Source organism: Cynocephalus volans, chromosome 16, assembly GCF_027409185.1.
Source record: "Cynocephalus volans isolate mCynVol1 chromosome 16, mCynVol1.pri, whole genome shotgun sequence".
NCBI lineage: Eukaryota > Metazoa > Chordata > Mammalia > Dermoptera > Cynocephalidae > Cynocephalus > Cynocephalus volans.
The window spans coordinates 60,241,496-60,265,958 of NC_084475.1; the positions used below are offsets into that span (position 1 = coordinate 60,241,496).

General features: G+C 41.8%; 1 protein-coding gene across 1 annotated transcript in view; it reads left to right on the top strand.

Moving 5' to 3' along the window:
• The window catches only part of ADAMTSL1 (ADAMTS like 1), a 434,771-nt gene that overhangs the window by 295,935 nt on the left and 114,373 nt on the right, over positions 1–24,463 (top strand). The window contains exons 16-19 of the mRNA XM_063080424.1: positions 1,640–1,850; positions 16,621–16,800; positions 21,930–22,083; positions 22,931–24,056. Coding sequence (XP_062936494.1) covers positions 1,640–1,850; positions 16,621–16,800; positions 21,930–22,083; positions 22,931–24,056 — 1,671 coding nt within the window. The remainder of the gene's footprint in view (positions 1–1,639; positions 1,851–16,620; positions 16,801–21,929; positions 22,084–22,930; positions 24,057–24,463) is intronic.

The window sequence follows — 24,463 nt, forward strand, 5'->3', positions numbered from 1 at the left end:
TTTAGTAATTATGGGTACTTGATTCCCTCAACTGTAAAATGAGAACAATCAACAGAGCCTGTCTCATATTGTTCTGGAGGTAATTAAATGAGATAAGGTATTAAAGTGTCTTCTCTGATGGTAGGTCCCTTCCATTTGCTAATTTATCAGGAATTTATTAAGCATATATGTTAACTATCTAGAAGGTCTATGATGGACTCTGTGAGTGTTAAAAAAGTGATTCAGACACAGGCCCTATCTCAGGAGGAGTATACATTAGTAGGGCCCTTGACAGGCAGAATAATTATCATACAGTTGAGAAAGTGATCAGTGTCTGGAGCAGGTATGGATACAATCTTCTAAATATTTGTCAAATTTGGATATGTAGAAATGGAAGAAATTTTGAGGCGTAAGGAAAAGGCAAACGATATTCCAAATTAGGAACATAGATTGGACAAAGACATAGCTAGAAAACCATGGGGCTTAAATGAGAATAACAAAGTAGCTCATTAAGGATATGGCTGAGCATAGTGTAGACAAAAAGAGGTCATGGAAATAGGGTTGCAAAGGTAGTTATACATCAGAGTAGCAGAAAGAGACTGAGAGTTTGGACTCAGCTTTACAGTCTAATGAAAATCATTAATGCCAAAGATTTTTTAACCAGTTTTCAGGCAGAGTTGGCTATGAGAGCTAGGCAGGCCCAGCTGCCGAAGGATCTACTCGCCATGCTTTTCTTGGCTAACTTCTGCTGGTATAATCTTTGTGCCTCAGATTGTAAACAGAACTTGCCAGAACTGATTATTAGAGAACACTTCTGACTCAGAGCCCAAGCAACTGAGCTTTGTCCTTATCATTCCCATTTTGGAGGCTGCTGCATCAACAAGGAAGTACAGTGGGATTGTTTTTATAGGCCCTTAGCTCACTATAAATGTACTTCTCAAGAGCTGGCCATTTGGAGCTGGCCAATGCATGCACTCAGCTCATCGCTGTGCATTTGACTTCTACGTCCAGATAATGAGCTGCTCTCTCCATTTATTTCCCCTCAGGAAGACTGATCTATTTAGCAGCCTCTACTTCTGTGACATTATCCAGTCCCAGGCAGTGATGATATTTATACATAAGACAGAGACATTTCTACGCTATGATGGAAGTTTGAAGGAAGTTGGAGCCAATGACCTTTCACTTTGAAGCCAAAGAAAAACAAGCACAAATGTTTCAGTCTTGCTAAGAATGGGAACTGGAGAAATTAGCAGAAAGTCTGCTAGATGCACTATTCAATATGTGATGCCCAGAGCCTTTATGTATTCCACCCATGTCTCACCTAGCATACCCCTTATTTTGATTACATTCATATATTTCATCAGAACAGACGTGGGTGTAATCCTTATTGGTAATTTTAGGGGCAAAAATTGGATGTTCCATTTTATCACCCTCTTTGCTTTTTTCTAGAATAAATTCTAGATTGAATGCTAAAATGAATTCTGGAGCATAAAGAGAGAGAATGGGTTCTAGGCTTAGGATAAAATTCCTATCCAATTTTGGGCTGAAACTTTCGACATTCCAGTTAAGGGTTTTTACTCTATTAGCAACACTGGAGCTCATGGGAAGTGTTCTCTGCACAGGTACTAAGGTGTCCTCTTCCTCTCTGATTTCTTCTCAGGTGGGAAATCGGCAAGTGGAGTCCATGTAGTCTCACCTGTGGGGTTGGCCTGCAGACCAGAGACGTCTTCTGCTCCCATCTGCTTTCCAGAGAGATGAATGAAACGGTAATCCTGGCTGATGAGCTGTGTCACCAGCCCAAGCCGAGCACGGTGCAAGCGTGTAACCGCTTCAATTGCCCCCCAGCCTGGTACCCTGCACTATGGCAGCCGGTGAGTTCTGAGGTTACTTAATATTGGAGTTTTTGTTTGAAACAGTGATTCAAGACAAGGGATACTTTGCAGAGTCTTTTGTCCCATTAAAACAATGTTCAAGGTCTGCTCTTCTCTCGCTTCTTAATACTCCCCCAATCTTACTCAAATCCTGATCTTTTAAATACCATGCTCTTTCTACTATACCACAGGCCAGTGACCTCCAAAAGCAACTCAGATGACCTATCTGTTAACCTAAGCATATTCATGACAAAGTTGTCACCGAGCTAAGGAAAAATTTTTAAAATACAGACAATGTGGTGGGTGTTTCATAAAGCTAGATCTGTTCTGAATTTTTTTCCTTTCTAGTCTTTTGCTGCCTAAAAGTCTAAGAAATAAAGGTACTAGGCAATGATTTTTCTTTAAAAAATAAAATAAAAAACATCATTACTTAGCAAAATAAGAAGTCAGAAATCCTGAGTCAATTCCAAATTGTTTTTATGTTCCTGGTTTTATGAATTCCAAAAGTCTAGTAACTATTATTTTAAAGCACGTTTGGCAAACTGCAGCCCATAAGCTAAATTCAATTCACAGGATTTTTAAATAAAGTTTTATTGGAACACAGCCACACCCATTCCTTTACATATTAACCACAGCTAGTTTGCACTACCAGGGCAGAATTGTGTGGTTATGACAGAGACCATATAGTTCACAAAACCTAAAATATTTATTATCTGCCCCTTTACAAAAGAAATTTGCTGATCCTGCACCAAAGGATACATTATAATAATAAAAACGTAACTATTTTATTGTAATATTCTTTCTAAAACTAACACATATTTATCAAATTTTAGTTAAATATTCTTTTTGCATGCCTTTAAAAAACACAGGAAGAATTTAGATTGATCCTTTGGATAAAATCTTATTTTGCAATTTGCTCCCCATTAGGACATCAGACGTAATTTAAATGTGACAACAAAGGTCACAAAAAGTAAGCTCGAAAGATGGCAGGGACATACATCCCCATTTTAGTTCCTTATGCTCAAAAGTGTTACAATGTGGATGATAAATTACATGGTCATCCAACTGAGAAGGAGAGAGGTGGCAGCTCACATTCCCCTGCCTTAGTGCTGAGAGGGGGGATGCTGTTTCCAGGCTGCCAAGCATCCTTCATGCTTTTTCACCATCAGTTGGCAGAGCCCCTTCCTTCTCCCTGCCCATCTTGGGGCTGTGTCTTAGTAAAGCACTCAAATAATTAAGTAGTAACGAGTGAGCACACACAAAAGAATAGAGCATCTGGAGACAGACACTGACTATATATTTTCTTTTACAGCTCCAATGTATATGGCTAAGTTCATTAATTCTATGATACTGTGTGATGGTTTGTAGAAATCAAGAGGATGTGATATATGTTGAATGCCTATGTACCAGTTTTACCAAGAAATATATAATATCACAGACCTATTTGAAGTTAATCCTCACAACGGTGAAAAGTAGGTTTATTATCCTCATTTTAGCTTTGAAGAAACTGAGGTTCACACAGCTAGCAAATTTAGGGTTGGCCATCAACTCAGTTTTATGTCACCCTTTCCATTATATTAAATCCCATTCTTGTATAGCTGAAAGGGCCTGCAGGGATTATATATGAGCACCCTTGTTTTACAGATGATGCACCTATGGCCTAGATGTAGCCTTGCTTAGGATCATAAAACCTGGACCAGAACCCAGGGCTCCTGATTTCTAATACATTTATACTAAGTTACCTCTAATTAGAGTAAGTCTGTATCCTTAAATGGTACCACGAATACATGCCACCCCTAAGGAAAGGTGAGGTATCAGCTCACATCAACCTCCACTGTTGAAACTATTAAGTCCCTGAATTATTAGTAGATTGTGTTGCTATTAGGTACATTGTAGGTTATGAATAAAGTGTTTATTGAATTATGAAATGAATGACTAGATCAGGAATACCTCCCCACAGGACCTGACAATTCTGGCTTTATAGCTTACTGATTTCTTTTTTATGGCGGTGAAATTCCTGAAAAACCTACCTCTTTTCAGTAGCCATACATGTTGCTGAATAATGATATTGACCCATGGTGCTCTTTTGGTTTTTTGAGCATATTCACATACGTGATGTTTTTTGGCCAATTGCCACCACCCAATGTCCCTATTTGAAACAGCTGATTTCCAGAGTCACTTATTCTTTCATTTTCCATCAACCTTAGACCTGTGAAAACATGAATTTATTTTGAAAGCTTTTTCCACTTCCTTCCATTAGGGAGAAGTCTTTTGGGATGAATCAGGTTTAAGCCCATTTCTCAGCTAAGGAAACTTATAGTAAACAACTCTTTGAAGTTCGTCCAGTGAGTCAGTGACTATACTTTCTCAAGACCTTTAGAAAATATCTTTCATACCCAATACATAAGAATTGTGGAAAATACTCAAACATAACAAGATATAAAGAACATAGAAACTAAAAGCCACCTGCAATTCTACCCTCTGGCTAAAGTCCCTGTTCCAAGTTTTGTGCATAGGGTCTTTTGTAAGAATCCTTGGTCACTTTTAGGAATCTCTCAAAACCTGGAGGAAACAATAAAGTATTCTTCTTACATCATTTCCTAGAATCCTACTTATTTAGTTAAGCTTTGTTAGGCAAAGTAAGCTATTACTTACTGATTCTTAAAGCTATTACTTACTGATTCTATTGCTTATGGTGGAAAAAGTCAAGAGTCACTTGGGTGTCTCTAGGCTAATTGGCTGTGGTCTTAGAACATCACTTAGGACACCAGCTGTTGACAATCCATTTGCCTGGTTAGCCCTCTGATTCCTCAGCAGACATCATGTGGTCCTTTCCATTTAGCTGCACGGATCTACCGGAGGATAATGCTGAGGTCTCTAATCCTCCAATATTCAGCCTACAGCCTTTTTTCATATGAAAGAAAATGAGATGGGGATCAAATGCCTGATTTAAAGAAAGACCGATCTTCACAACCTCATAGACACTGGCCTGTTTGAGAAGAGAAATGCTCCCTCTTCACTTTTCAAACAGAGGGTTACCACTGACCTCATGTATATGTTTCTTTTTCTGGGGGAAGAAAAAAAGCATAAATTACATAAATTGTCATCTACCAGACAGGAACGCAACCCTCCTTTGTTCTTTGAAGAGCATTTGCCTGACAGATGGCAAATAGCCAATATTTACACATTCTGCAGGACTAGGGGGGACCTAGCATGGTATCCAAGTATCTTTATTAAAAAATTTTTTAGAAACAAGCAGAAATGAAGCAGAAACCTAATTCTAGCTTATTTAATATTTATCTTTATCAATTTAGCTTTAATATCTTGTTTGTATCTAGATGGCTTTTGAACACTTCATTTTTTATACATTAGTTCCCTGCATCTTTTCTAATTTACTAAATACACACACACACACACACACACACACACACACCCCTACTACTTTGGTATTGGCTATAAATGATTTGTCATATACCATGTGAGGAATCATATCACACTGGTGAGTTACAGCACCATCATTGAGAATCACTGTTATATATACCACAATTTAGTCTGAAACACTTTGATCATGACTGTCTTCTGCTGGGATGTTTTTCAGTGACTCTCCATGGTCATATAATAAAGCCATATACATAAAGGCTTAGGCTTTCATCACTCTGCACCCCTGTCCCCACCCCATCTGCAGTCTTGGTTCTCCCATCCACGCTTGTACGCTCTGCCCACGCTGCTCCGTGCCCACCTGCATCTTCCCTCCCCTCTGCCTGTCATAGTCCAGCAGGAATCCTCCCTTTTCTGCCATGACTCCTCTGCTGTCCTCCCACACTGAAGCCACGCAGTGTTCAGGGTCAGAACTACTCATTTAAAAGTCACATACCTTACCTGGACAGGTGCTTGCTCATGACTCCTGAGTTAGACCGTAAGGTCATAGAAAGCAGAGACCACATCTCGGTGAGATCCCATCACACCCAGTACAGGTGTGTAAAGCATAGAGGATGGTGCTGAAAAGGTACATGCCAAGTCTGCCGGTCTCATTTATTGAGGACTTGCTACATTTCAGGAGCTTCTGTCTGTTTTAATGAGAGCAGCATTTACTATGTATCAAGCCCAGCCCTAGACACTTCATATAGTTAACTCGCTTAATCCTATGATAGTGTCTAATATTATCCCCATTTTAGAGATGGGGAACATGAAGCACTGTGAGGTTAACTTGAATTTGAACTTGATGTAGTGGAGTTCATTCTGCTGCTCTTGCATTTCCTCTTTTAATTCTCACAGCAACCTGGTGAGGAAACAAGGCTCAGAGAGGTTGTGCTTGCCCCAAGTCACATGGCTGGGGAATGGAAACCGGGCCTGTACCTTCACAGCCCATTCTCTTTTCCACTATGCAGTGCAGCTTTCCCAAGACACCTTTACCATTTGCCTTAAAGTATTAAGTTGTGAGGAAATCTGATAACAGTTCTAAAATCATCAGTTTACAGAAAACCCAGTCTTTATTGCCTCTATCCAGGGCACTTTATCTGTGTATTAGTTTCCTATTGCTGCTGTAACAAATCACCATGAATCTAACGGCTTAAAACAACCCAAATTTACCATCTCACAGCTCTGGAGGTCAGGAGTCCAAAATCAATTTCAGTGGGCTAAAATCATGGGACCATCAGGCTGTGTTCCTTCCAGAGGTTCTAGGGGAGGATCTTTTACTTTCCTTCTTCCAGCTTCTAGAAGCCACATGCTTCCTTAACTCACGGCCCTTCCTCCATCTTCAAAGCGTATCACTCCAACCACTAATTCTGTCCTTACATCCTCTCTCTCTCTCCCTGACTTTGACCCTTCTGCCTCCCTCTTATAAGGACCATTGTGACTACATCAAACCCAGCTGGATAATCCAGGATAAACTCCCCACCTCAGGAACCTTCACTTAATCGCATCAGCAAAGTCCTTTTTCCTGTGTAAGTAACATGTTCACAGGTTCCAGGGATTGAGATGTAGATTTGTGGGGGTCATTACTCAGCCCACTACAATCTGCTGTATTATGGGCTGACTGAACACTTCGTCTCTACTGGCTTAAGCCCTTGAGATTGAGAACCTGCCTTCTACCCTCCACCTTCTGCCACTATCTATGAGTATTATATGCATCAATATGCCTTTGTTTTATTCTAAAAATTAAATTTAAAAAAAGAATAAGAAAAAAGGAGAAAGGTGCTGAAGAGTTAAACTGCAATGAATTAGTCCATTCTGGATCATAATTTATGTTTCTTTATATTACGTAGGTTTTACATCCAGAATTGTGTCCACCCAACTGTGCATACATATTGCACACATCTGTTCAGATATAGAAACCATCACCACAGCTCCTTGCTTAAAACTGTAATCATGTTGCCATTTTTCCCTATAAACCTTTTTTTTTTTATCAGGGTTACAATTCAAAATGCCTGTAGTTTAGCTGTGTAAAAAGGCATGTGAGAAAGGAATCCCTGCTGGTATTATTAAGAAAAAGAGAGAATTTTAATGATAACTGTAAATGCTTGAGAATTAAAATTTTCATTTTCTAGATTTAAACACACACACATGCATACACGTATGCACACATGCACATGCACGTAGAAAAAAAGACCTTTGGTCTGAATTAGAGGGCTGAATTCTGGCAGAAAGAGTCATTACAGTCATCAGTTTTACTATATTCCAGTGACTAAAATATAAATCCATGTAAGTTAGAGGCCATATGTATTTAAAATGTTGTGTCCCAAGGAGGAACAAAATAGGATGTTTACTTCACTTTGAGTAGTGTATTTCATAAGGAAATGGACACTTGGTCCAATCTTTAGAAGCAATGATAAACATAGCAAAATAGAAATCAAAAGTCACATTTCACATGTGAATTGTTTTTTCTTCATTTATTAGCAGAAAGTTCTTTGGCATAATTGTTCTGAGTTTTTGTGGTTGTGCAGCTCCATGCTTCACATCGTAACAGAAATATTAAACACAAAAGTTACACTGTATTTCCAGGGTTAAGAAAGCTTAATTGATATTAGATGAACAAGGTAATCCTAATCCACCAAAGGGTTGGGATAAAAATTTTGTTCTCATTTTAATAATTATGTTTGGTAAGTCAGATTTCAGTCCCCATTTTTCTTTGTTTCTTTAAGCCCTAATTCAGTTTGGCTCAGTTATGACTTCTGTTATATCCCAAGCACTGTCCCCAACTGCCTTGGGGACCTCTCAGTCTCACACATCACAAAGTTACCTCCAACTCCAAACATCTGGTCTTCCTTCATTGACCTTTATGGTGTGGGTGACACCACTGTCTGTCCTGTTCCCACTCTCAGCCTTGTGTGTCCTTCACACCCAGTCGACACCCATGTCCTGTTGATTCCCCCTCCTATATCTCCCCTTCCGCTCTGTTTCTTTCTAATCATTCTCCCACTGCTTTGGTTCCAGTCCACACAATCAAATAACCAAACCATTACAAACAGCCTTTTGCTTGATCTCTCTGTACCACATTGCCTAACTCTCATCTGTGTGTCCCCATCTGGTATTGATGATTCCTTGCCACAAGCCCTCTTTTGAGCCTTTAAAATATGAACCCCCACATAGGGGGCTGGTATCCAGTGTTACATAGACCTATTTGACCAGGGAGCCCTTTCTCCATGGCACACCTATTAATACCTCACAGGGCAGCATTCTGTGGAACCCATGTGCTGCCTGAGTCATTTTGTACAAATTGGATCATGTTATCCCTTACTTTGAAACCCCTATTGACACCTCATGATTTTAAGAATCTATCCAAAGGCCCTTCACAGTCTGCCCTTATGCAACATCTCAGCCTTATTTCCCAGCTTCTCTTCCTCATGAACCCGACATTCCACCTTCTCAGGACTGCTCCGAATTATTTGAGTACACCGTCTTCCTCATGCCCTGGGCACATGCTCATGCCATCTGACTGCCAGCATTCCTCCTCTCCCTGGCCAGCCGCTCATATGTCACCTCCCCTGTAGAGTGTCCCCTGACTTTTCCACTAAGATCTAGTTCAACTCTTTGTTGTATTCCCTCTTTTGTAAAACTGATCACATTTTATAGTAAGTTTTTCTCTCTCACTGGTCTCAAATACCTGAGGCTTAGTAATCATTTTTTATTCATCCTAAATCCCCTGCACCTAATACAGTGCCTGGCACCCAGTGGGTACTCAATAAATATTTGATGAAAGAATGAATGAGTGAATGAAGAAATGAGTGAAATGAGTCAGAAGCTGTGAGGAGGATGCATTATGTTAAAACTGGACACAGAACATAAACATCACTTTGTGTTGGATTCAATAATATGACTTGAGGCACCAAGGAAATGAACTCAGCTCCCAGTAAATTAAACTACCGAGATGAAACCAAAAGTGTCAATACAGGCAGAATTTATTAATGTGCTGATCATGGGGAAAATCTTTAAAAATACAGGTCACTTGGGCCTTTGTATCTTTGTAATGAAACATAATTTTTAAGTGTTTTCCTTATTGTGTATTTCTTGCTTTTCTTATTAAAATAATGCACCCATGGCCTTATATCATGAAACATATATGGCAGCTAGTATAAGCAATATAAATACCATATTTTTGTTATTTATTTTGTTTATTGCATATATTTGAAAATATTACCACTTACCAGAGACTTACCTCTTCATACCTGAATATTATTATAAATAATAATTCATAAAGGCAAACATTTTTCATTTAATTTTATTAAATTTCTCTTGCTGTTACTCCCTTTTAAGCATTTGCTTCTTTGCATCCTGCCTTGCACTTAACTGTTGGCCTCACCGGGTAATCTCAGCATGTTCACAAAGTCATCACAGACTTTGGAGCCTTCACTAATTTGAAATTTTATCTTCCACAATTTTTAAAAATTTCTAGAAATACCTTTTTATCAATGTAAAAATACTGCAGAACATTTTTGTACAAAGACAAGACAAGCACTTGGGAGCAAAATCCCTGACAACATTTACTCAGCTCAGTGGTCACCTCCCATACCTGGAGTGTCAGTCTCCCCCAGAGCGCACACTGTCACTAGCTGAAACCTGCTGCTGACTTAGAGAGAAACAGCTTCTGGCTAATGATAAAGCAGCCTGACAAAAGGTGGATGATTAGCCCATCAGCTGGATGTTTGTTTTACATCTTTTAAACATCTGGATTTGGGGCTCTCTTGTTCATCCAATCATCAATTCAACCAACATTTATAAAGTGCTTGCTCTTTGCCAGACACTACACTAGGCACTGGGGAATATAAAGATGAATTAATTCCCTTTCCTCCAAAGACTCATAACCCTGTTTGCATGCAGGGAGGTGGAGTAAAATAGCAGACACATAAATGATGAGCCCTTATAGAAGAGATACAGTTCCCTTCCGGGTCAGGGGGGGTCGGAGACAATTCATTCGCCAAGATTCAGAAGGGTCAGAGGAGGATTTAATGAAGAAGTGGTCTTTGAGCTGGACATTCAAGCACATCTTGGAAGTTTCTGGATGAACAAAGAGCTGAAGGGCATTGCTCACAGAGGAAACAACATGATCATAGGCCTGAGCAGAGACAATGTCTCTGTGCCCAGAGAAGGGCAAATTGTCTACTGTAGCTAAAGCACTGGCACATGGTTTAGTGGCAAGGAATGAGGCTAAAAAGCTCAACACAGGTCAGAATGTGGGGGCCCCGAAGGACAATGTCAGGAGTCTGGACTTTATCTTCTGGGTGCTGAGAATCTCCTGAAAGCTGTATGTGTCAATCAAACTTCAAAATAATGTGATTTTTTTTTTTTTGGACTTTTCTTGTAGCTGTTTTATTATCATGTCGTCACAGACTTCTGTATAGTGTTGGAGGGAATTATATGAGGGTCTGTCCCTTAAGTCAGATCCTATCTACAAATTGATAACCCAGCTGTGTTATTTTAAGTGAGTGATCACTCTCTAGTACAATTTGATCGTGAATTATAGTACATTATTTTATTATGTTCACAGTACAATTTTTTTCCACAGTATAATTTTATAAAACAAATTATTTTCATCTATTTTCTCAGTTTGAAAGATAAAATTAACCTACATTTTTCCTTATGGTCAAATTCACTAAGAAACACTGAACAGCTTGAATCTGAGAACTTTTCTTATTTGACTACTTATTTATTTTTGGAGCATTTATCCAAATTGAACAGAAGCCCATGCGCCTCATAAAATATTTAGAAAAAGAAAATGTTAGCCATCAAGCTTTGAAGAGCTCTGCACTCCCACAAATCCAACACTACCAGTGAAGTATCTAAAATGTCAGTCACCAGGTAACAGAAATTTTGAGAGAATATTCTTTGTGCCTGATGAACTAAATAGGACCCATGAGGAATTTGACTGGGAATTATAATCAAAGGATGAAAAGAAAAGTGGTTTGATGTCGTTTTGAGGTTCTAGGGATAATGGTTTTATGAACCAGACATTACTTTTCTCGTAGAAACATACACTGCATTATCAACAGTTTAAATATGGATCATATTAAAACATCACATACCTCCAGGATCTATTATAAAATGTCACCCTACTGTTCAACTCATACACTGACCATTTCTTTCCTGGGAAGCAAACAAATCATTAACTTGCAAAAGAAAGAAAAGGAGAGAGATTGTAAAAGAAAGAAAACTAGAGCTGGATTCATTTAAAACTAAGTTTTCTTATTAAAGATGCAAGAATATCATACTAGGAGAAAGTTTTAAATACAATTTTCAAACACTTAATATGAGCAGTAAAGGAAGCAAAATATCTCCTTTCATAGATTGACCTAATAGTGTAATGGGTGACAATTTCTGAAAGGGATGAAAGCTATTTAAAAGAGATGTTTTAAAAATAAAGTGAGGTGAACGGGGTAGAGACTGGTTTAGCTACTCTAGCTGGGGAGGTTAGAGATGGCCTCTCCACACAGGTGAGGATGGAATTGAACCTGAACGATTAGAGAGACTCAGCCACATGAAGTTCTGAGAGAAGAATGGTCCAGGCGGAGAGAAGAGCAATTGCAGAGGCCCTGTGGGAGGAACGAGTTTGGTATGTTTGAGGAACCAGACAAACAGGTGTGGTTGGAATAAACCGGGGAAGGGAAAGTTAGTTGGAAGTGATGAGATGAGATTGCAGAGGCAATCGAGGCTTCTCCTGTTCACTGCTGTGTGTCTTCACCCAGATAGAACCATGCTTGGTCCCTGATTGGTATCCGATAAATATATGTTGAGTGAATGAATGAAGTTGGAAATACTTGGGTCAGACAGTCTCTAAGTTTCGTCAAGGCAGGGACCAGAACATGTAGGGCTTTGCAGGGCAGGGTTAGAGGAGTTTGGAGTTTATTCTAATTGCAAGGGGAAGCCATTGGAGGATTTTGTTTGTTTTATTGAAACATAATTGATTGTTCATATTTGCAGGGTATAGAGTTGACTATCAGTGTTTGTGTACAATATGTGGTGATCAAACCAGGATAATTGATATATTCATCATTACAAAACATAATGAATTAACCAATTCATTGGAGAGTTTTAAGCATGGGAATTATGTGATCTGATTCATGCTTTAAAGGCATCACTCTTGCTATTATGTGGAGAACAAACTGTAGAGGAGTAAGACAATACGTTGAATACCTTCCATTGCTCTTCCAGATCCACTCTCTACCCTTCTCTACCTGTGCCCCAGAAGCCTAACCTGTAGAGACTGCTTCAGTAAGCTCCCTTCCCCTCTTGCTTCTAATTGTGTTCAAACAGTGGTGTTTCCAGCAGGCCATCAGGGAAAGGAGGAGCTCTCTTCAAATTATCACATTTGAAGAGGGTATAAACATCCTACTAGGACCTGACTGAGAAAATTAGAAACTTGGTGTCTTAGTCCATTCAGGCTGCTATAACATAATACCATAAACTGAGTAGCTTATAAACAACAACAGCTTATATCTCACAGTTCTGAAGGCTGGGAAGTTCAAGATCAGAACTTGGTTGTTTGGTGAGGTTCCTATTCCTGGTTCATAGATGGCCATCTTCTTGCTGTGTCTTCACATGGTAGAAGGGCTGAGGGATTTCTCCATGGTCTCTTTTTTAAGGGCACTAATCCCAGTCATGAGGGCTCCAGCCTCACGACCTGCTCTCTCAAAAGGCCCCACCCCCTAATACCATCACCTTGGGAGTTAGGATTTCAACATATGAATTTGGGAGGGACACAAACATTCAGACCATAGCATGGGAAACTTGTTAGAAAGGTTTACAATAGTCTAAGCAAGAGATAAGGGTATCCTGGTTTATATTTATTTTGGAGGTATAGTTTATTTGTTTTTTTAGGTAAATCTGATATATTTGTTCATGGATTGGGTATCAGGGGAAGGGTGGTAAGATAAAGGAAAAACTCAAGGATTCCACCTAAGTTTTTGCCCTGGATGTGGCACCATTAAATGAATGGGGAAAACTGAGAAGAGCAGATTTGGGGTGAGGTTGGAGGGGCAGTATCAAGGGTTCCATTTGGACATGTTTAAATCAAGATGCTTATTTGCATGTGAGTGGACGTGTTGAGTAGGCATAGAGGAGAGGTCAGAGCTTAAGATAAAAAGGTTTTATTTTTCAGCATAAAGTTGTTTCTTTCAGACAATTGTGGTTTCAAAAAAAATTGCTTTAAGTCCGTGGAAGAATCTCAGTAATTCACAGAATGGAAAGTATCATCCCTGAGTTTGGAAAATTCTTAGAAGTCAATAATCCACATGGTTACTTGTCTAGTTATAAAAGAGTTCTGAAGAAAGACTGAATAACAAAAGATTATAACTAATCAGATTATAGCATAACTTGTTGGTTTGAAGTGAAAATTTGACAGAAATAAGAGAAGATTGAACCTCAGAAATCATGCAAAAGACTGTAAAACCAAATTTAAAACCTTAGTTATTTATAGTAACAAGAAGGTTACTCTAAGTAAATGGAATTCTTAGCTAATAACTTAAATTTCTCCCAAATACCAGGTTAGATTCAATATCACCTACATGTATTGAGGACTTACATTCACAAAAGGCACTGTTCTAGGCAGTGAGAGTATAAAATGAGTTAAAGAAGTGAAATCCTTTAGTGTTTTATTGAATTGCTACTAAACAAGAACTAAAATTAAAATTTGCTTCTCCAATAAATGAAAAGCCCAGGGAGTCACTGAAATGAGCCACAAAGAAGCCAACAGTCTGGGCCAACTTGCTTGTATCATTAGCTCTACTGAGTCCATGGATTTTATTTCTCTTAAAACCAAAGGACGTACTAGAAAAGCCCTTGGAAGGAACTGTTCGGATCTGTGATGAGTAACAAGTGGTCTAGCTTCATGGCATAGCCTAGAAGCTATGTTCGACTGTAGCCTTTCAACTCTTTGTAGAAATCAAAGAGTATACTGAGAGCACATTTCTAGGGTCACCAGGATGTAGATGAGCTATTTCAGAATTCTAGTCCCCAGCCTGGATCATGAGCCAGCTCCTACCAGTCAGGGATGGCCACAAGAGGGAAGGATAAGAATTAAATTGCAAAGCACCCCCTCTCCCCAGTTGGGTGAGAGGGTGAGACCAGGCTCTGGCTCTCAGCAGGCTTGGTGCTTATCAGGTTTGGGGCCCTCTGCTTAAAGCAGCAGTCAGAGTACCCTCTTTTGGTTCAGCAAGCAGAGAGGAGTTTCTTCAACCACAGGGGAGAGAAGCTGAGTTTGGGCTTGTTCTCCAGCTGTGTCCAGAGCAGGGTGTTCAGTAGGAGCTCAGTGAACATTGCACTGAATGGAAATAAACCACTTCTAGCTCCTATGTGGCTTTGCTTAGGTCACTACACCTTTCTGAGCCTCAGCTTATCTGTAAAGTGGGGATAAGATCTACCTCTTAGGCTGGTTTCACCTTTTTTGTTAGCCTTCTATGTAGTTAATCTCAGCCATAAGAAAATACAGTTTTTATCCATGAACTGAATGATGTTATTTTCATTATGCATTTTAAAAATTTAAAATGCAAAATGAAAAGGTTGTTCAACATCGGTTTGGATCATTTGAAAGGCTCTAAGATTAAAAGTCCTAAGTAGATAAAGTCAGTAGCTTCTCTAACATCATTATCCAGTAGCTTTGACACCTCAAGCCATTCACAGCTGCAAACAAGTGGCCTTTTGCTCGGGTGTGATCCAATCAACCACTTGTCTTAACAGAGGCCTCTCTGGGTCCTGGATTTTCCTTTCGAGCTTTATTTTACTCCCATTGGGAATGGTGGAGGGGCATTAGTTTGGAGAGATGGTTCTCCGCCCTGGTTGCACAATAGAATTATCTGGGGGAGAATTGCCTGGGAAGTTTGTTTATAAAGCAAAACTGGCACCTGGGATCCACCTCCCAGAATTTCAGTTCTGAGTACAGCCTGCTGAGCTCAGATCACCATGAGTGCTGTGAGGGGCACTTCTACGGCAAGAGCAACTCCCTCAGCACAAACTCAGACTTTTTAGACTCAGGCCTGATTTCTCAGCAAGCCCACAGGCAGCAAGTTAAAGACGAGACTATTCCTGAAGAAAATAGAGCACTCCCTAAACTTTGTACAATAAAATATCCCCCGCACAGAGTAGTCATAGGTTGATATATTAGCTAGAGTGATATTGGACTGAAAGTGGTAAAAACCCCCAAATAACAATGGCTTAAATAAGATAGATAAGATTTTTCTCTCTCACATAAATACAGGCAGTCCAGGGCTGGTTCGATGGCTTCACAGTCAGGAAGCCAGGCTACTTCTCTCTTTTTGCCTATGACAGTCCAAGATAAAAGCTTCAATTCAGACATCATGTTCCCATCCCAACCAGCAAGGAGGACAGAGGGAGGGGAAAAGATGTCACACTCCCTTTGCAGGCACTTCCCCAAAATTGGACACACCCCTTCTGTTTCTATCTCATTGGCCACTACTGAGTCAAATGGCCATGCCTGCCTTCCAGAGAGACTGGCAAATATAGTTGTTGTGCTGAAAAGTCATGGCCCAACTAAAAACTGGGTGCTCCTTTGCCCTTGAAAAGGAGAGGAAAAATCCTTGGAACTAGACAACACTCTGTTCCTCAAGAGGCCTCCCTCCCCCTCCTGCAGCAAGATTATAACTATTAAGTTACATGTAAACAACATATTTTATTGGGGTCCCTCTGAAAACCACTGACATGAGGCTATTTTTTCTTGCATCCCAAATTTCAGCGGCTCTGGCTCCCACTGCCCTAAGAAATCAATCCGGCAGGAAAAGTATTCCAAGGGAGTTCTTCAGAAGAGCACCAGGCCCTAAATCTAATGCCCATCCACTGTGGTAGACTGAGTGACCTACACTTAACGGACAGAGAAGGGAACTGTCTTCTCTGCAAATTAATTTCTCTAGATTTATACTAATGGCAGGAGCTCTCTCTCATTCATTCTGGAAGCAGCACAGATTATTTTCACTGGGTCGTAAATATGTTGAACACTCGATTATACTAACCTTTTAAACCAGTTGTCTTGGATGGCTGCAAATCATAGTTCAGGAGCAACTTTTGAAGATTTAAAGGGCCCTGAAATTCCTGGATGCTCTAGCTAAATACCTGGGATTAAGAGTAGAGGGTGTAGATCTTGCTAAAAAAATTCATTTCAGAGGGAAGAAACTAAATCCTTTGGGCTCACTCCTGGGTTTTCTTCTTTTTCTGTTTTTATTTATTTATTTAACTCTTTACTCAGCCGAGGCTAAGGTGACAATTGGTAGTCAAACCATCTACTTGCTTTCTTATATTGGGTCAACTTTCTCTCCTCCTTCCCCAGTGTTCCAGGACCTGTGGAGGGGGCATTCAGAAACGTGAAGTTCTCTGCAAGCAGCGCATGGCTGATGGCAGCTTTCTGGAGCTTCCGGAGACCTTCTGTTCAGCCTTGAAACTGGCCACCCAGCAAGCCTGCAAGAAAGATGACTGCCCCAGTGAGTGGCTTCTCTCAGACTGGACAGAGGTGTGTATGTTCCTCAGAAGGACAGAATAAAAGAGGCATACGTAGGGAAAGAAGGCATCCCTAACATATACGTACAAAAGGCAAGAAGAGAACAAAATAATCCTCCTGACATTATAGAATAGTATTTTTGTAACCATTTATACTACAGTGGGTAACTAGCTCCTAACTAGGCTGTAGGGACCTGAGTTATGCAGCCAGCCCTTGCCCAACAATCAGAAGCTTGGAATTGTAAATGGGGTCCTCATGGAACAAAACCAGGCCTTGCTAGTGCTGTTTGGGCCCAGAATTCTTTTCAAACGCTGGGTTCTTCTCCCTCTATCTCCACACCCTACCCCTCCTCCTGACCTCCCTGCACCTCCTACTGCCAGATGTTTCTAGTTTCTGCTCAGGAAGGGCAAAACATCTCTCATTTTTCTCTTCCAAGTCACTGGACAATAAAGGACATGATTTATTAGGAAAAGAAGGCCAAGGAAATCCTGCCTCTTTACTGTATCCTGGCTCTGAAACTCCAACAACTTCCCAGCAAGAGAATTTGATTTCCCCTGTTGCCCCACATTTTGGAAGTGATTGCATCAGCACTCACCATTCCCAACTTCACCTCTTAACTTAGGGATATACTTCCAACTAACCTATTTTCTAGATAATTCTTGTCTTAATACTAGCATAAATTAATTCCTTTTTGCCGTTCCAACTCATCTGTTTTCAGCCCCTACTACTTCTTTTAGTTGCCTTCAACTCCCCCAGCTCCATAGGCTTGTGTGTCTTCCAAAGAAAAGGCCCCCCTAAATTACTGCCTCACAAGCAGATTTAGCCAAGAACAGAATCACCAGGCCTGAAGTGAAAATCTCTGTGTCAAAAGCAGATTCAAGACCTTCCCCTGTCTTGCAAATAATCATTTGAATTGGCCCTCTTGACCCATTACCTCATTTGTATGATATACAACTCACAGTATGGAGCTGCTCCTGGTTGAAATACATCACAGAGACACTTACTTCCAGAGGGGAAAGCTGCCTATGAAAATTAAGATGCCAGCTTTTTCAACATAGGTTCTTAGAATTCTTGCCCCACAAACAAGTATTATCAACCCATATAGAGTTCCATCAGAGGGGGTCTGCTAAGGGCATTGCAATTGAGAGTCAACCTACATTGCCATAGCTTTTGTGATTTGGCAGTAAAATTGCTTCTACTAGTATCTTACCCCGAACATCTTAGAATAGAAGGAGGAATGATTATTTTCTCATATGTTAGAAAAAATTTAATTTCAACAGGATAAAGAATTAAAAGTGTGTAGAATTAGCATGCATATATTCAAGTATGTGTGTGTGTGCGTGGACATGTTAGTGACAATTTTTCCATGGGAATATTGATGTGGGTATGGTATTATACACAGAAAAAAATCATAACAAAAATAGCAGTGCAGGAAAGAGCACTGATGTATTTGCCAAGTGACTCTAGATGAAAACGTTCTCCCAGTGGAGTACTGTAAAAGGAAGTTCCCTCCTTAGTCTATCAAGTGGTAGTCTGTCATGAGTGGAATGCCGAAAAAGGGACTTGTGTGTATTATAATTGTTCTCCTATGTCCCTGGAATTTGTGGCCTCTGGAGCATATGGGACACTAAGAATTCAAAAAAAGTTTTTTTCTGCCTTCAGATTTGAAAGAGAGACCCTTGTGATGAGACACTAAGGAAGAGAGACTACTGAATTGACGTCCCAGTGGTCCAATTAAGTAAAGCAGGTCTTCAGAACAGTATCATGGATAGTTAAGAGTTCAGACTCAAAGATAGGCAAATCCAGGTTCAATCCTGACCTTAACATTTACTGGCTGTATAACCCTGGGCTAGTCATTTAACCTTTGTAAGCCTTAGGTTGCTTATCTGTAAATAGGAAATGTAATAGTATCCACCACGCAAGTGGGAGGCTTAAATTAAATTATGTATGTAAAGAACTTTGTGCCTAGGAAAAGGTAACCCTTATTGTTAGGATTCTCTTCCGTCCATCTTATTGTCAAGAGAAGGAGAGGAAATAGAAGGAAGCTCTCATCTTGACTGGCTGGACCCGGGGCCACGGGCCAGGTCTCCCACGGGCTTTGCTGGTCTTCCCAGGAGGAAGAAGTTATATTTTGGGAACTAGAAGTAGTTTGGCCTTAGCCAAGAAGTGTTATTTGGCTTTGAGATATATGGGTTGATGAATGGAAATTCCAAAACATTAGAGGGGAGCTGGGAATTAGAGGGGGGAGGTCATCACTGGGAATAATCTCAAGCTGGTGCCATGCTCCTAGAGCTGTTCTTGAAGGTGCCACGCTGGCCCTGTCATCCTGACGGCCATTGCCATAGCCCTCTGACTGAAAGGAGACATGCATTCCACACCCCCCACAAGACTCCCCTTGGAGAAAGGAAGACCTAGATGATCTATGGGTGTTTTTCATCCTGAACTATCTGGGCTCAATCTTATGGTTACTGCACAGAATCCCTCAGAGACAGAATTAAGCCAGAGTTTTAGACATTTCAAGTAAAATTACTTGCAGATTCTATCCTGAAAGTAAGACCTCTCAAAAGGCCATACCTCTTTTCTTTAAAAGAAACACTCAATATCCTGAAAGAGTTGACTATTAAATATTTTTAAATCATATTTTTAATGGACGTTGTTACCCCCCCCAAAAAAAATAATATAAAAGAAATTAAAGTCAGGGTAGCCAATTTTAGAGCTAGAAGGAAATTAGAAGATCCTATAGCCTAATTGTTTTTATTTTTTAATTAAAACCATAGAACCCTTTTTTTAAAAAATGAAATGTTACTAGGAAGCCAGAAATCTAAAACAGATAAAATCAGAGCTGTTTGGGTTGGAGTGTGGGTAGGGGTTTCAGATCTCCAATGGCTGGGTCTCCCCGTCACCTGAGAAGCCCCTGAATCACTCCGCAGCATAGTTATGAAATGCAGTTTGAAAATCTCTTCACTGGAGTAGCTTCCCTATTTTAGAGATTTGAAAACTAAAGCTAGAGAAAGAACTAGACCAAAATCATAACCCGATCTTCCAACCGTCAGTCTCACTATTTTTTCTATTTTTCTCCTTGGCAGCACTAAAATGACCATGCTTTTAAATTCTCAGCCTCCTTACTTACCTCCATCCCACCTGCTCCTTGGATTTGGTGTTGTAGTTTACAGTAAAATGAGTGATGGGTGGAATCTGGAATCCATAATCATCAGCCAATAAAAGCAATGGGTTAGATTCTCATCCCCATCTCTTGCATCTTAAATTTCTTTCAGGGGGGTGTGTGTATATCAGAGCACATCACAAAGAATAGTGTCATTTCAACGTGTTACCATATAAAACTCGAAAACATAGAAAATTTTGTTGTTCTTTTACTGTCATTTTTCAAGCTAACGTGACACAATGCCATGACCCTAGTTCAAGGCTTTTATCATCTCAAGCCTGGACTACTGTGTCATCCTCCTTCACGGATGTCCCTGCCTCTCATCCATCTCCTACTCCCATCCGTCCTGTACACTGTTGTGTACCTTCTCAAAACACCTCTTTCATCATGTCACTCCCCTCTTCAATGACTTCCCATTGCCTCGTGGACCAGTTCCATACCTCCTGTCTGAAAATTACGGGTCTCTAATGTCTGGCCCCAAACTACCTCTCAATCTCCTGACACTCTCAATTTGGTCCCTCTGTTCAGTCAAACTGGTTTAGTTCTGTCCCCAAGCCTGCCTTGGACTTCTACACTCAACTCTTCTACCTTTGTTCTGGAAATTTCCTTGCCTCTCATGCATATCCCTGTTTCACTATACCTATCCACACTCCACCCATCTTCAAGACCCAGGTCAGGAAATCCCTAATGTACCATAAATATTCAGTAATTGTTAGCATTAATTTTATAATACTCACTTGTCTTATAGTTTTATATTTTTATTAAATTCTTTAATTACTACTATTTAATTCTGTAAACAGCTTTATTGAGGTGTAATTATAAAATTAAACATAGCATAATGTTTTTAAGATTTATACACATTGTAGTATATATAAGAACTGCATTTTTTATGGCTGAATGATATTTCATTGTTTATTCACCAGTTGATGGACATTGGTTTGTTTCCATTTTTGGGCTATTATGAATAATGCTGCTATGAACATTTATGTACAAGTCTTTCTGTGGATGTATATTTTCATATCTTTTGGGTAGATACCTAGGAGTGAAAATGCTGGGTTGGATGGTAAATTTATGCTTAACTTTTTGTGGGGCTGTATCATTTTACATTCTCACCAAGGATGTACGAGAGTTCTAATTTTTCCACATCCTCACCAACACTTGTTATTGTCTGTCTTTTTTATTATGGCTATTCTAATGAATATGAAGTGGTATCTCATTATGGTTTTAATTTTTATTTCTCTAACGTACTATTTCATTTTAACAGTGCATTTAGATTTTTCCCCCTCATTTCAGTGACAGCTCCTTGAGGTTAGGAACTATCTTGCACATCTTTTCTCTGTAGCATCTAACACCCCACCTCAGACAAATTAGATGCATAACAATTTTCTAATGCTTGACATTAAAATATTATCATTTATTTGTGAAGGAAGGAGAAAGAAATTTGCATTAATTGTCATTTCTGTATACAGCATTTAAAATATATGAGGATACTTCATAAAGTTCATGAAAAATGGAATTAAAAGATAATATCAATCTTTCCATGAACTTTTTGAAGACCCCCCCCTCATATTATCTCATTTAATTCTCAGGCTTGCAAAATAAGCATAAGAAGTGGAAACAGACCCAGAGAGTTTAAGTAACTTGTCAACTAGTGAAATACTGAGCTGGGTTTTGAACACGTGACTGTACAATTCTGCGAACTCTGTGACACTAAAGCTCAGGCCATGTAGGTAAAAACAGGCAAAATGTCTACAGGAAATCTTAGAGTAGAAAACCTCAGAGTGGAATGTGGCTACAATATGGGCATGTTTTCCATGTTGTTACATCATAATTAATATTTCCTTCTCTCTTTCTCAGTAACTGTTGCCTTTCCAAGCAACTTTTCTCATATTTTAATGGGTTTGAGGATCTATACAAAAAAATGCATTAGCTTCTAGTTCCCTACATTTACAGGCCTGTGGCCTTTCTTTCCCCCCAGTGTTCCACTAGCTGCGGAGAGGGCACCCAGACTCGGAGTGCCATTTGTCGTAAGGTGCTGAAAACCGGGGTCTCAACTATCGTCAATTCCAGTCTGTGCCCACCCCTGCCTTTCTCGTCCTCCATCAGACCCTGTATGCTGGCACCCTGTGCAAGTGAGTATATCGGTGCTCAGGGGATGGGGAGATGGGACCCACATAGCAGCAGCCATGGTCACCACACTGTGGCCTTCCCTAAACCCAAGACAAGTGGGCAGCAAAGCCTGGTGGAGGGCTGCAGGGCTGAAGAGCTTAGCTGGAGACAGAAAAGGAATCTTAATTACACGTGGCGGGGCTAAATTCTCTTCTGCACTGGAAGAACAGTTTGCAGGGGGTGGAGCAAAGTTCACTTGCTGGCATACAGAGATCTGGAAGCTGCAGGCAGCGTATTGCTAATGAAGTCTACTGTTATCCACTCTGGGGTCTTAAACTCCTCTAAACAGGAGGAGTTGAACATTAGTCCCCAGAGTCCTAACACTTCTGGACTCTCCTCACCGTGTGCACCAGGGCCCTGGTGCTTTGCAGGACCCAAAAGGTACACATTTAAAGGAGGACATTCTCCTTTGTCCTCTGCCTCTTTTTATGATGCTGGTTTCTTTTTTTCTTTTTTTTTTTTTTTTTTAATGTTTTTAATGAGAGGAACTGCCTCCCCCCTCCCCCCCCGCCCAGTGCTCCCCGTCCACCTAGAACCCCTCACCTCAGTTTCTGGGGCCGAAAGACCCAGCAGGGCGGTGTGCCGGGCGCCGGGCTGCACCTCATTAGCTCTCTAGGTTTTGATGGTGGCAGCAGCTTGCTGGACCACAGCTGGGAGCCAGGTCCTCCCGTGAACCAGGAGGCGGTGAACGACGGCCCTGGCCAGAGCAGGCTCTAAACAGCTCTCTCCCTCTCGTTCTGTCCTCCCCTCGCCTTTGCCTTGGGTCTCCGTGCTGGCGGCGTCTCCCTCCGGCTCGGCTCGTGGCTGCAGGGCCGGGGCGGCCGTCCCCCAAGGCCAGCCCGCACATCGCGGCGGCGCGGAAGGTGTACGTCCAGACGCGCAGGCAGAGGAGGCTGCACTTCGTGGTGGGCGGCTTCGCCTACCTGCTGCCCAAGACGGCCGTGGTGCTGCGCTGCCCCACGCGCCGGGTCCGCAAGCCGCTCATCACCTGGGAGAAGGACGGCCAGCACCTGGTCAGCTCCGCGCACGTCACCGTGGCTCCGCTCGGCTACCTGAAGATCCACCGCCTGCAGCCCTCCGATGCGGGCATCTACACCTGCTCTGCCGGGCCGGCCCGGGAGCAGTTCGTGATTAAGCTCATCGGGGGCAACAGCAAGCTGGTGGCCCGGCCCGTGAGCCTGCACAGCGACGACGAGGCCCTCCCGGGGAGGAAGGCCAGCCCGAAGGAGGCCCTGCAGACCCACAAACACCACAACGGCATCTCCGCCAACGGCAGCAAGGCCGAGAAGCGGGGCCTCGCCGCCGACCCGGGGAGCCGCTACGACGACATCGTCGCCCGGCTGCTGGAGCAGGGGGGCTGGCCCGGGGAGCTCCTGGCCTCCAGGGAGGTGCAGGACTCCACGGAAAGGAACACGTCCTCGGAGGAGGATGCAAACGCGGAGCAGGCCTTTCTGCACCTGCCCTTCACCATGGTGACCGAGCAGAAGCGCCTGGACGACATCCTCAGGAACCTGTCCCAGCAGCCCGAGGAGCTGCGGGACCTCTACAGCAAGCACCTGGTGGCCCAGCTGGCCCAGGAGATCTTCCGCAGCCACATGGAGCACCGGGACATGCTCCTGAAGCCCTCGGAGCAGAGGGGTCCCCCCGTGGCCATCCCGCCTCACAAACACGTGTCTGGCTTCAGCAGCTCCCTCCGGGCCTCGTCCTCGGCCGAGGCGGGGGGCGGCCCTCGCCGGCCACACCGCAAGCCCACCATCCTGCGGAAGATCTCCGCGGCCCAGCAGCTCTCGGCCTCGGAGGTGGTCACCCACCTCGGACAGACCGTGGCCCTGGCCAGCGGGACGCTGAGTGTGCTTCTGCACTGCGAGGCCATAGGCAACCCAAGACCTTCCATCAGCTGGGCCAGGAATGGAGAAGAGGTTCAGTTTGGCGACAGGTGAGCCTTGCAACTACCTGGGCTAGGAAGGGAGGGGACAAGGGGCCACGTCTTGCCCAAGTCATGCTATTCATATGTCCTTCAAGGTGTTTCCAAGGTTAGAACTTAGAGCTCTGGGCTTTGAGGATCACATCCTGGGTTTCAGGTCCTCTCTCAGCACTGACTGTTGAAACACGACAAGCTGTTTTTCTCTAAACTGCATCTTTATAAGGAAATAACAACCCTACCTACCTAGCCCCATCCCCATAGGATCCTAAAGATGAATGAGGTGCTCTCTGGATAGCTTTGAATTTTTGGCAGAAAGATATCATTCCAGGCCAAGGCATTATTATCTTACTAGTTTGTGAGATGAACCACTGAAAAGCTGCAACATCAGGACATTGTTTCCATATGTGTGGTCCCCCAGG